The sequence below is a fragment of the Mauremys reevesii genome, linkage group 6 (assembly GCF_016161935.1).
Source record: "Mauremys reevesii isolate NIE-2019 linkage group 6, ASM1616193v1, whole genome shotgun sequence".
Classification (NCBI taxonomy): Eukaryota; Metazoa; Chordata; order Testudines; family Geoemydidae; genus Mauremys; species Mauremys reevesii.
Window position 1 is genome coordinate 33092578 of NC_052628.1, and position 12983 is coordinate 33105560.

General features: G+C 40.5%; 1 protein-coding gene across 5 annotated transcripts in view; it reads right to left on the reverse strand.

Moving 5' to 3' along the window:
• The window catches only part of SLC38A9 (solute carrier family 38 member 9), a 78102-nt gene that overhangs the window by 27390 nt on the left and 37729 nt on the right, over nucleotides 1-12983 (reverse strand). For all 5 annotated transcript variants that reach the window (XM_039544324.1, XM_039544328.1, XM_039544325.1 and 2 more), the window contains one exon: nucleotides 6692-6798. In XM_039544324.1, coding sequence (XP_039400258.1) covers nucleotides 6692-6798 — 107 coding nt within the window. The remainder of the gene's footprint in view (nucleotides 1-6691; nucleotides 6799-12983) is intronic.

The window sequence follows — 12983 nt, forward strand, 5'->3', positions numbered from 1 at the left end:
TAGTTACCCCTCTCCATTCTGAGAATTTACCATTAATTCCTACCCTTTGTTCCCTGTCCTTTAACCAGTTCTCAATCCATGAAAGGACCTTCCCTTTTATCCCATGACAGCTTAATTTACTTAAGAGCCTTTGGTGAGGGACCTTGTCAAAGGCTTTCTGGAAATCTAAGTACACTATGTCCACCGGATCCCCCTTGTCCACATGTTTGTTGACCCCTTCAAAGAACTCTAATAGATTAGTAAGACACGATTTCCCTTTACAGAAACCATGTTGACTATTGCTCAACAGTTTATGTTTTTCTATGTGTCTGACAATTTTATTCTTAACTATTGTTTCAACTAATTTGCCCGGTACCGACGTTAGACTTACTGGTTTGTAATTGCTGGGATCACCCCTAGAGCCCTTTTTAAATATTGGAGTTACGTTAGCTAACTTCCAGTCAATGGGTACCGAAGCAGATTTAAAGGACAGGACTATTAACTTAGTTAATAGTTCCGCAACTTCACATTTGAGTTCTTTCAGAACTCTTGGGTGAATGCCATCTGGTCCCGGTGACTTGTTAATGTTGAGTTTATCAATTAATTCCAAAACCTCCTCTAGTGACACTTCAATCTGTGACAGTTCCTCAGATTTGTCAACTACAAAAGCCAGCTCAGGTTTGGGAATCTCCCTAACATCCTCAGCCGTGAAGACTGAAGCAAAGAATCCATTTAGTTTCTCCGCAATGACTTTATCGTCTTTAAGTGCTCCTTTTGTAATTTGATCGTCAAGGGGCCCCACTGGTTGTTTAGCTGGCTTCCTGCTTCTGATGTACTTAAAAAACCTTTTGTTATTACCTTTTGAGTTTTTGGCTAGTTGTTCTTCAAACTCCTCTTTGGCTTTTCTTATTACATTCTTGCACTTAAGTTGGCAGTGTTTGTGTTCCTTTCTATCTGCCTCACTAGGATTTGACTTCCACCTTTTAAAGAAAGTCTTTTTATCTCTCACTGCTTCTTTTACATGGTTGTTAAGCCACGGTGGCTCTTTTTTAGTTCTTTTACTGTGTTTCTTAATTTGTGGTATACATTGAAGTTGGGCCTCTATTATGGTGTCTTTAAAAAGAGCCCATGCGACTTGCAGGGATTTCACTTTAGTCACTGTACCTTTTAACTTTTGTCTAACTAACCCCCTCATTTTTGTATAGTTCCCCCTTTTGAAATTAAATGCCAGAGTGTTGGGCAGTTGAGGTGTTCTTCCCACCACAGGGATGTTGAATGTTATTGTATTATGGTCACTATTTCCAAGCGGTCCTGCTAGAGTTACCTCTTGGACCAGCTCCTGCGCTCCACTCAGGATTAAATCTAGAGTTGCCTCTCCCCTTGTGGGTTCCCGTACCAGCTGCTCCATGAAGCAGTCATTTAAAGTAGCAGAGATAAAATTTCTCGAATTTCGTCCTGAAGTGAAATGTTCCCAGTCAATATGGGGATAATTGAAATCCCCCACTATTATTGGGTTCTTAATTTTGATAGCCTCTCTAATTTCCCTTAGCATTTTATCATCACTATTACTGTCCTGGTCAAGTGGTCGATAATAGATCCCTAATGTTATATTTTTACTAGAGCATGAAATTTCTATCCATAGAGAGTCTATGGAACATGAGGATTCGCTTAAGATTTTTACTTCATTTCAATCTACACTTTCTTTCACATATAGTGCCACTCCTCCCCCTGCACGACCTGTTCTGTCCTTCCGATATATTTTGTACCCCGGAATGATTGTGTCCCATTGATTGCTCTCAGTCCACCAGGTTTCTGTGATGCCTATTATATCAATATCCTCCTTTATCACAAGGCACTCTAGTTCACCCATCTTATTATTTAGACTTCTGGCATTTGTGTACAAGCACTTTAAAAACTTGTCCCTGTTTATTAGCCTGCCTTTTTCTGATGTGCCAGATTCTTTTTTATGTGACTGTTTATCATCTGATCCGGCCCTTACATTATACTCTTCAGTCCTCTGCTCCTGACTATAACCTGGAGATTCTCTATCATCAGACTCTCCCCTAAGAAAAGTCTGTGTCCGATCCACACGCTCCTCTGCAGCGGTCGGCTTTCCCCCATCTCCTAGTTTAAAAACTGCTCTACAACCTTTTTAATGTATATTGCCAGCAGTCTGGTTCCACTTTGGTTTAGGTGGAGCCCATCTCTCCTGTATAGGCTCCTCCCATCCCAGAAGTTTCCCCAGTTCCCAATGAACGTGAACCCCTCCTCTCTACACCATCGTCTCATCCACGCATTGAGACTCTGAAGCTCCGCCTGCCTACCTGGCCCTGCACGTGGAACTGGGAGCATTTCTGAGAATGCCACCATAGAGGTCCTGGATTTCAGTCTCTACCCTAGCAGCCTAAATTTGGCTTCCAGGACATCTCTCCTACCCTTCCCTATGTCATTGGTACCTACATGTACCACGACCACCGGCTGCTCCCCAGCACCACACATAAGTCTGTCTAGATGCCTCGAGAGATCCGCAACCTTCGCACCAGGCAGGCAAGTCACCATACGGTTCTCCTGGTCATCACAAACCCAGCTATCTATGTTTCTAATAATCGAATCTCCCATTACTAACACCTGCCTTTTCCTTGAAACCGGAGTTCCCTCCCCCGGAGAGGCAACCTCAGTGCGAGAGGCAACCCCAGCACCATCTGGAAGGAGGGTCCCAACTACAGGAAGGTTTCCCTCTGCTCCCATTGACTGCTCTGCTTCCCTGGGCCTTTCATCCTCCTCAACAGCGCAGGGGCTGTCTGACTGGAGGTGGGACAATTCTACAGTGTCCCGGAAAGCCTCATCAACATACCTCTCTGCCTCTCTTAGCTCCTCCAGTTCTGCCACCCTGGCCTCCAAAGTCCGTACATAGTCTCTGGGGGCCAGGAGCTCCTTGCACCGACTGCACACATACACCACCCGCCCACAGGGCAGGTAATCATACATGCAACACTCAGCGCAATAAACTGAATTGCCCCCACTCTGCTGCTGGGCTTCTGCCTGCATTGTCTCCTAGTTAATGGTAGGGTGGTTTACAGAAAGGGGTTTTGAAATGTGGTTCGGTTTATAGGTTTTAGGGGGAACCACAGGGAAGGGGTTAGGGCTGGCAAGGGACAAATGGAGATAATAGGCCCAGATCCTCAAAGACCTTTAGACTCCTTAACTTGCATCAAAAAAAACCAATGGGAATTAGGTGCCTAAATACCTTTGAGGATCTCAGCCAATAGCTCTACACTTTTCAGGGGTACAGTGAGACTTAATTAGCATTTGTAAAGCACTCATCAGTTCTCAGACTGAAGGCACTACATAAGTGCAGGTATTTAGTACTGCTGTATTAGAGGAAATAGCTTTTGATCAACGCAACTTCAGATTGTTCAAGTGATCTGCATATAAACAGAATCTGACTCAAAATACAAACGTATCTCTGCTTTCCCATTTTAAAAGGAACCTTCCAGATTCTCATTTATGTATGAATAGTAATAAATAATAAATAATAATGTCTAACCAGAAGCAAACATTCTCATCTAGGCAAATGTGGTTTAGATGAGGTTACTATAAGATGGGTGCAAAACTGGTTGGGGAAAAACCAAAACCAAAAACCACAACCACACACTTAAAGAGTAGTTATCAATGGTTCACTGCCCAACCGGGAGGGTGTAAATAGTGGTCCTGCCGGAGTCTTTCCTGGGTCTGGTATTATGCAATGTTTTCATTAAATGACTTGGACAATGGAGTAGAGGGTATCCCTATAAAATTTGCGGGTGACACCAAGCTGAGAGGGATGGCAAATGTTTTAGAGAACAAAATTAGAATTCAAAATGACCTTCATAAATTGGAGAATTGGTCTGCAATGAACAACAAGAAATTCAATAAAGATAAGTGCAAACCACTACATTTAGAAAGGAAAAAAACCAAACCAAAACAAAAACCCTACAAATACAAAATGGGGAATAACTGACTGGGCAGCAGTACTCCTGAAAAAAAGATCTGAGGGTTATAGTGGATCATAAATTGAACATGAGCCAATAATGTGATGCAGTTGCAAAAACAGGCTAATATAATTCTGGGGTGTCTTAACAGGAGTGTAGTATTTAAGACACAGGAGATAATTGTCCCACTACTCAATTTGGCACTGGTGAAGCTTCAGTTCTGGGCACTATGCTTTAGGGAAGATGTGGACAAACTGGAGAGAGTTAAAAGGAGAACAACAAAATGATAAAAGGTTTGGAACACCAGGCATATTTCATCTTGAGAAAAGAAGACTATGGGGACCTGCTAAGAGTCTTCAAATTGTTAAGGGCTGTTATAAAATAAAAAAAAAAAAAAAAAAAAGGTGGTGACCAATTGTTCTCCATGTGCACGGAGGGGTGGGACAAGTAGTAATGGGACTTATTCTGCAGCAAGGGAGATTTACGCTAGTTATTAGGGAAAAAAAACTTTCTAACTAAGTTTAGAAAAGTAATGGGACATGTTACTAAGGTAGGTTATGGAACCTCTATTATGGCAGGTCTTTAAGAACAGGTTAGCCGAACACCTGTTAGAAGGGTCTAAGTTTACTTGGTCCTCATATAGCAAGGAGGAAATGGATTGGACAACCTCTTGAGGTTAGTCCAACTCCACATTTCTCTGATTTTATGAGGCTGTAATATACTCTCAGTTTTGTGTTCTTCTGTGCCTTTTCACAGACTCCTCATCAAAAGAGGACTGACTGAAGAACAAAAACTGTTTTTTGGCTGAGTTAAAAAAGAACTTTCCACATAAACCCATGAAATTTTGGTCCCAAAACAGGTTAGAGTGGAAATTCTATGACAACTTGGAAAAATCTCTTCAGTGCAAATCTGTAAGAGTAAGTTACTATCACACCCAGGAGCATCTAATACAGGCTAGCACTTGTTAACAGATGCATACTTTCTGCTTGTTGACCACTTACAGGATTAAATGATGCATCAGCTACACAGAAGCGTTTGGGTTTAATTAAGGTCTCAAAAGTGCTTTGAGATCTTTGGATGAGAAGGTGCTGTAGAACTATCAAGTATTATATCAGAAAGGAAATTAAGAATACAGCCTTGACATGTTAAGGATATTATCTGAGCTTATACAAGCAAGGAAATTTTTAACCTAGGGAGAGATTCTTGCTTTCAGGTGACATTGTAAACAAGAAGCAGGTAGCATTATCTCCTGCAAATGTAAACAAACTTGTCTGTGCAATTGGCTGAACAAGAACTAGGACTGAATGGACTTTGTAGGCACTAAAGTTTTATATTTTATTTTTGAATGTAGTTCTTTTTTGTACATTATTCTACATTTGTAAGTTCAACTTTCATGACAAAGAGATTGCCCTACAGTACTTGTATTAGATGAATTGAAAAATACTATTTCTTTTATTTTTAATACAGTGCAAATACTTGTAATCAAAAATATAAAGTGAGCACTGTACACTTTGTAATTGAAATCGATATATTTGAAAATGTAGAAAACATCCAAAATATTTAAATAAATGGTATTCTATTATTGTTTAACAGTGTGATTCATTTTTTTGATCGCTTGACAGCCCTGTTAATTTATTTTCAGTAGTGCCCATAACATGCAAGATGCTTTCCAAACAGAAAAGGTGGCATGTCCCTGCCTAAAGGAGTTTACTTGTTGCCCATCCATCCTTGAGTTACCACAACATGCCTAAGAAGTTACTGACAGGATCATTAAATACTGGGTGATTTTATGGTGTATCATATACATCTAGGGACAGTTTGAGCCTCACTTTTGAGCTGTCAAGTGAGAGCTTCAACCACAGTTGAACATTTATCTACTTTGTGATGTAAGTAATTACATTTTCATTGAATATCTTGATAAGCCTGGACTGGAACCCTGAATCTGAACACTTCTAAACTCTTGGAAAAATTGCATCTAGATCTGAATATTATAGTTCAGCCCCCTAGGCACAGTAATAATTATAGTTAAGGCTGCTCAAGTGTTTTCACTTTAAATGGTCCTTTTCAGGGCCTTTACAGCTTCAAACTTGCACCTTCTTGGCTGAAATTTGGCAAGTTTGTTGTCAAATTGACAACAAATAAGTTTGAAAAGCCTGACTACATTTGAATTACAGCACACTTCCATTTATCCAAACGGCCTGGGGGACAGCCAAAGTGTTTGGAGAACCAGGCGTATGAATATACAGAAGTGCTATTTTGAGATGCAGTTTCACGGATATAGAAATCCTAGTTATCTGAATTCAGTGTGTCCCCCAGATCTCTATATTAGTTAATTAGCTTGCGAATAGCTTCTTAATTAACAAACCTCTCAGAGTCTGTTAGCATTAATAAACAGCTTTGTATTAATGAGCACTAATGCTAAAACGATAACTGAGAAGTTAACTAACACTGGGCTAAAGGGGGGCACACTGTGGATTCTGATAACTACAATTTTTGGATAAATAGCTCTTGGAATGGGAAACTGGAGTGTAAGTTATTTATATGCACTTTTGGTCCACCAGCAGCCAGGGGAAAGCCGGTATAAATGACTCCCTCACTCTTATCTGAAAAAGCAAGAGAGATCTGTGTTCTGCAGTTGTTACAGCCTCCAGATCTATTTTGAGAGATGTTTTTCTGGATGAACATTAGTGTGGTCTACCATCTTTATATCTAAACCAACGATTTCTCATGAAGTTACTTACATTATTTTCCTGGTTCTTGTTATTCTTAAGGAGCGTGATAACACAGTTATGAATGAAGAAAGCAAGCGTCAGGACCCCTGTGAGCTGAGGAAATTGAATTCTAAACTCTAGGAAAACAAAAGAAAATAAACATTTGTTTTTATATTTGCATCAGTGAAATAAACAATAGCTGCCAAAGTGACACTCAAAGTTTATTTCTAGATGTTAGGAATGTAGAAATTGCTATTCTAGATCAGGCCAGTCCATTTGGTTCAGTATCTTGTCTCAGACAGCAACCAGTTCCAGCTGCTTCAGCAGAAGGAGCAAAAACCTGCTCTCAGGGAAAGTTTCCCACTAACTCCCAGTACTTAGAGGTCTTGTTATTCCATGATTTGAACAATATAAACTTTTCTGCTTCTCAGCACTGCAGTTCATGGACATCCCAATGCCTTGATGGGGGAAACCAGTTTTGGAGAGACTGTGTGTGTACCAGCACGGGGAGGAGGACAGGAAAAGCTGTTTGCTGTGTGATCGACTCTGGTAATGCTCTCTGGATTAGTCAACAAGAGTCGAACTCTGAGGAGGCTGCTGACCCTCACTTTAGGAGGACAAGAGACATCTGTTGCTGTTTACAAGAGAGGGGATTCAAATGATTGCTTACAAAATAAAGGATTAGGAAAGCCTCAAGATACCATTTCGACTGCCCTTTAAATGGGAGAATATAATGGGCACCAGCCAACCAATGTCTTTATCCCCCGAAAACAGCACTGCTGTTTTTAGCATCATTCTCAGAAGCGTTCCATCCAGTAGACAGTAGTTCTGGTAATGCTGCTACTAGGCCAGGCGTGCGAATTTCCTTAAGCTAGAACATCATTAAGCACCATTTTGAGAGGTAGTACCAAAGTACTAGCAAACAGATAGCTGGTCTAAAGTAATAGAGCACTTTTGTATCTCTGGGGCAGGGGTAGACAACCTATGGCATGGGCGCCGAAGGCGGTATGCGAGCTGATTTTCAGTGACACTCGCATTGCCCAGGTTCTGGCCACCAGTCCGGGGGGCTCTGCATTATAGTTTAGTTTTAAATGAAGCTTCTTAAACATTTAAAAAGCCTTATTTACTTTACATACAACAATAGTTTAATTATATATTATAGACTTATAGATAGAGACCTTCTAAAAATGTTAAAATGTATTACTGGCAGGCAAAACCTTAAATTAGAGTGAATAAATGAAGACTCGGCACATCACTTCTGAAAGGTTGCCGACCCTTGCTCTAGGGTGTTATGCTGGTTTCACTGTCTTTCCTTAATATCTTATTAGCAGTGAAGCAGTACCAATGCTAAACTGAAAGAGAAGAAAAAAAAAAAGTCTCACTTTAGGCTTAGTTCCCACTACTTTAATCCTAACAATAAGTCACACTGGCAGATTCAAAATCACTCATTACCCTGTGTTGTATCCTTCCCACCATAGTGACATCAGTTGAAGCTATGCTGTATATATCATAGATGCAAGTTCTACGTATGGAAGTCTGGCTATATCTTTGGCACACTGGTCATCTTGCAGACAGAATTATAACAACTTATGATGACATACGGCACTATGCGTTGCTGTAAATCAATCTATGCCAAGGCTGCTCAATAGAACATTGGATCTGAACCTCAAGTGCACTTGAAACCAGTCTAGTTTCACATGACTGCTGGTTAGCAGCCCTGGGGTATGTTTGCTTGAGTTTTGTTCACATCCAGACTATTCAGCAAGCTTGGAGATGAACTTTTTTCGACCTGTTTGGATATGCATAAATACTCTGAACATTCTGAGACGGTTTGCTGGTGCAATTCAAAATCAAAGAACGTTTTCAGACAAAGTTCAGTTTGGGGTTTCTCAGAGAAAGGGGGCAGGGGGGCTGTATTTTAGTTGAGCTCCTTGATACAGCTGGATACACCATAGACATTTTTAACCCTAGCCTCTGTGTCTGAAGGTATGTCTATACTACCCGCTGGATCAGCAGGCAGCAATCAATCCAGCGGGGGTCGATTTATCACGTCTAGTTGACCCCTGAGCGCTCTCCCATCGACTCCTGTACTCCACCGCCACGAGAGACACAGGCAGAGTCTACGGGGGAGCGGCAACAGTCAACTCACCGCAGTGAAGACACCGCAGTGAGTAGATCTAAGTACGTCAACTTCAGCTACGTTATTCACGTAGCTGAGGTTGCTTAACTTAGATCAATCTCCCGCTCTAGTGCAGACCAGGCCTGAGACGGTCAAGAAGCAGCCAACAGTAGCACTTCATCATTCTTAATTTAATTAGCTAGCTGGAAACCATCTATTGCTGGAAACCAACCAACCAACAGCCAGAAACCAATTATTTTAGGACTCATTTTAATCACACATATTACTATAGGATTTTGGCAAGGGAAAAGCTCCCAGGATCCAAGTCCTAACTTCTGGATGTGTGGATAGCAGTCCACCTTACCTATACAAGTCATGCATCAGAGCAAAGACATAACCTTTTTGTCTCATTAGTTGACTCCGAGTGGCCCAGACTACCAAGTTACTCTGAATTCCATCTGTCAGTGGAAATAATGCCATACCATCAGAGGTATGTCATTATTATAGAGGTCAGGCATCAAATGCTTTGAGTGGAAATTGTTACAACAAATAAAACTAACTGGCTTGTCCCTAAAATACTCCTCTTCATTCCCAGTCCTCTCCCTCTGCTGCATTCAGAGAGAAGGTTAGATAGCACTGACATGACGCTTTGTGTGTTGATGATCTCAGAATCTCGAGATCACTAGCCCAGTAGGATCCTTAGGGACTTACCAACCACATTCTTGCACCTTGTACACCCTAAAGGTATATGTTCTGGTCTTGTGTACAGCTGCACCCAGCAAGAATTTACTGCCTCTGAGATGATGAGTGTTGCAACCAGAAAGGAAAGTTATTTTGGCTGAGATAAAGAAACTACTTTATCCATATTCCCCCTTGTTGCCTAGTATTGAGGTCCTCTTTTCAAGAACAGGCACCACTGACCTCCATTCATGAAAACATTCAAGAACAAAAATCAGAGGCTAGGTACTAGCTGGAAAACTGATTTTAGAGCAGTATTCTTAGCCAGGAATACACAGAACACACTGGCCAGTCTGTCTAGTTTCTCACCTTCTACACCAGTGCAATTTGAGTTTAATTAAACTAAATCCACACACAACTCTCTCTCCTCCTGCAAAAACCACCACCACACAACTGTGGCTGTGTAATACCTATATAATACTTTTCGGTGGTAGAGAAGTATATTCAGATAATGTCTCTATCTTATTTCAGCTTTCTTTGCAAGACTCATCACCCCCAGCAATGAGTCAGCTAACGTAGCTGGAAAAACATTCCAGAGAAGTTGGTAGCAAATTTAATGGAAATACAGCCCGTGGTGTCAAGCTGTCATTCGTGGTAATGGCAAACATTTATTTCCTCATGTTACAGTAAAATTAATGCAGTGATTTTATTTGGCTTTTACTGACAAGCATTTGCCTATTTATTAATCCCCTTCTATGCAGAGAGTGTCTCGCTACAGATTAATAAATCGGTTCACTAGCTCTGGGCCTGTTGGGTCCTAGATGTCCAATAACCTAGAGCTACAAAAAAAAAAAAAAAAAAAAAAGACTCCCACTTCCACCTGTAGCTGCCCAAGAGACCTCACCCAGGCAATTAGAGATAGGCCAAGCTACACACACAAATTGCACAGGCCATAGAACTTGCCCAAAATAACTTCTAGAGCAGATCTTTTAGTAAAAACAGCCAATCATGATTTAAAAACCTGACAGTGATGGAGAATCAACCACAACTGTTGGTAAATTGTTCTAATGAATTAATTACTCACTGTTAAAAATGTACACCTTATTTCCAATTTGAACTGTCTTGTTTCAACTTCCAGCCATTGGATCATGTTATACCCTTTCTCTGCTAGTCTGAAAACCCGCAATAGCAAATTTGTTTCCATTGAAGGTACTTCTACACTGTAATCAATTCATACCTTCTCTTTGTTAAACTAAATAGATAGAGCACCTGGAGTCTATCACTATAAGGAAGGTTTTCTAATCCTTTAATAATTCTCGTGGCTCTTCTCTAAAACCTCTCCAATTTATCAACCTTCTTCTTGATTTGTGGACACCTGTAGTGGTGCCTTCTCTCAGCCCCTCCACAAACACAGTCAGAGACCAACTGAAGTGCAGCACCCGTGTCCTTTTATTGTTTGTGTCCGTTCCCACCACCTATTATCTATAGATATTTAGAGAGACTACTAACTAGAGCCCACACTCCTCCCTTTCCTGTCTCCCCCTGCTTCCTGTCTTAGCCAGCTTTATAGGGCAGGCTGGCTACCCGGGCCGATCCACTCTGGTAATTAGGGCATAGCCTCTCAGCCAGCCCAACTAATACCCTTCCTCTGGAACAGGGGACTGGCTTGTTTCTCCTAGCCAGCACCCTGTTACAACACCTGAACTGGACACAATATTTCAGCAGTAGTCACACCAATGCCAAATACTATCTACTATTACCTGATATTTCCCTGTTTATGCAGCCATGATCGCATCAGCTTTTTTGGCCACAGCATTGCGCAGGGAGCTCATGTTCAGTTGACTATCCACCACGATCCCAAAATCTTGTTCAAAGTCACTGCTTTCCAGGAGAGAGCCCCTCATTCTGTAAATATGGCCTACATTTTTTCCCCCCCAGATGTATACATTTAGCCATATTAAATGCATAGTGTTTGCTTGCACTCAGCTTATGAAGCAATCCAGATAGCTCTGTATTAGTGACCTGTCTTCATTATTTACCACTTTCTCAATTTATGGGGTCAAGTGAAAACTTTCAGTGACATTTTCACGTTTTCTTCCAGATCATTGACAAAAAATGTTAAATAGCATAGGGACAAGAAGAGATCCCTGCGGGAGCCTACTAGAAACACACCTGCTCGAGGATGATTCCTCATTTGCAATTGCATTTTGAGACCTATCATCCAAATTTTAATCCATTTAATATATGACAGGCTAGTTTTATACTGTTCTAGTTTTTTTAATCAAATGTCATGCGGTATCAAGTCAAACACCTTGTAGAAGTCTAAGTATATTACATCAGCACGGTTAGCTTTATCAATGAAACTTGAGATTACAAGAGAGATCAAGTTAGTTTGACAGGATCGGTTTTCCATAAAGTCATGTTAATTGGCATCAAAGAATTAAAGGAGGGTAATGTAATTATTAATCGATTCTGATATCAACCATTCTAATATCTTGCCAGGGACCTATGAGAGACTGTCAGGCCTATAGTTAACCAGGTCATCCCATTTATGCTTTTTAAATATTGGCAAAACATTAGTTTTCTAATCAGACTTCTGGAACTCCTCAGTGTTCCAAGACTTATTGACAAAACATTAATGGTCCAGAGAGATCTTCAGCAATTCTTTTAAAACCCTTGGACACAAATTCTCTGGACCTGCCGATTTAAAAATGTCTAACTTTAGTGGAACGAAAAAAGAGCAGCTACTGGTTTCTCAGGAGGATGTAAGAGTATAATCATCATATGTTGATTTTCCAAATGCAGAACAGAAATATTTATTGAACACTTCTGCCTTTTCTGCAATATTATTGATAATTCTGTAATTTCCATCTAGTAATGGACCAATACCATTGTTAAAATTATTTTTGTTCCTAACATACTTAAGCACTTCTTATTGTCCATAACTCTGCTGACCTTAGATTTCTCCATGTGTCCCTTATCAATTTTCTACAATTCCTAGCTTTTAATTTATATTCATCAGCAGCAGCAGCTTTCCCTTTCTTCCATTTGTTCTATATTTTTATAGCTGCCCTCACTTCCCCTCTAAACCAGGTGTTTTTTTTAAAAAAAAACAAAAAAAACCCACGTACAATAGTCTTCCTCAATTGTGGATTTTTGACTGATCTCTAACTGATCCTAATCAATGTCCTAATGGAGGAAGTGAGTGACACTTGGTGGCAATGGTGGACATTTAACTTCACTGATTAGACAGATTCCACCACTGCTCATCATTTGTGGAACCATCCACCATCTAGTCCTCTTTTATTGTACTATATCCATTTAAAATTTCCTCATATCTTTGATTATCCTAGTTGTCCTCTTCAGGTCATCGTTCTTCATCGTAACAATAGCCAGTGTCGCATTTATAAAGTTGTTGTTGTAACTTGTATCATGACTGGGAAACCTATGTATTTTTCTTTCTTCTGAAAAGCAGTACACAGAAAGAAGATGGAAACCCACAAGGGAAACCAAATGTACCAGATG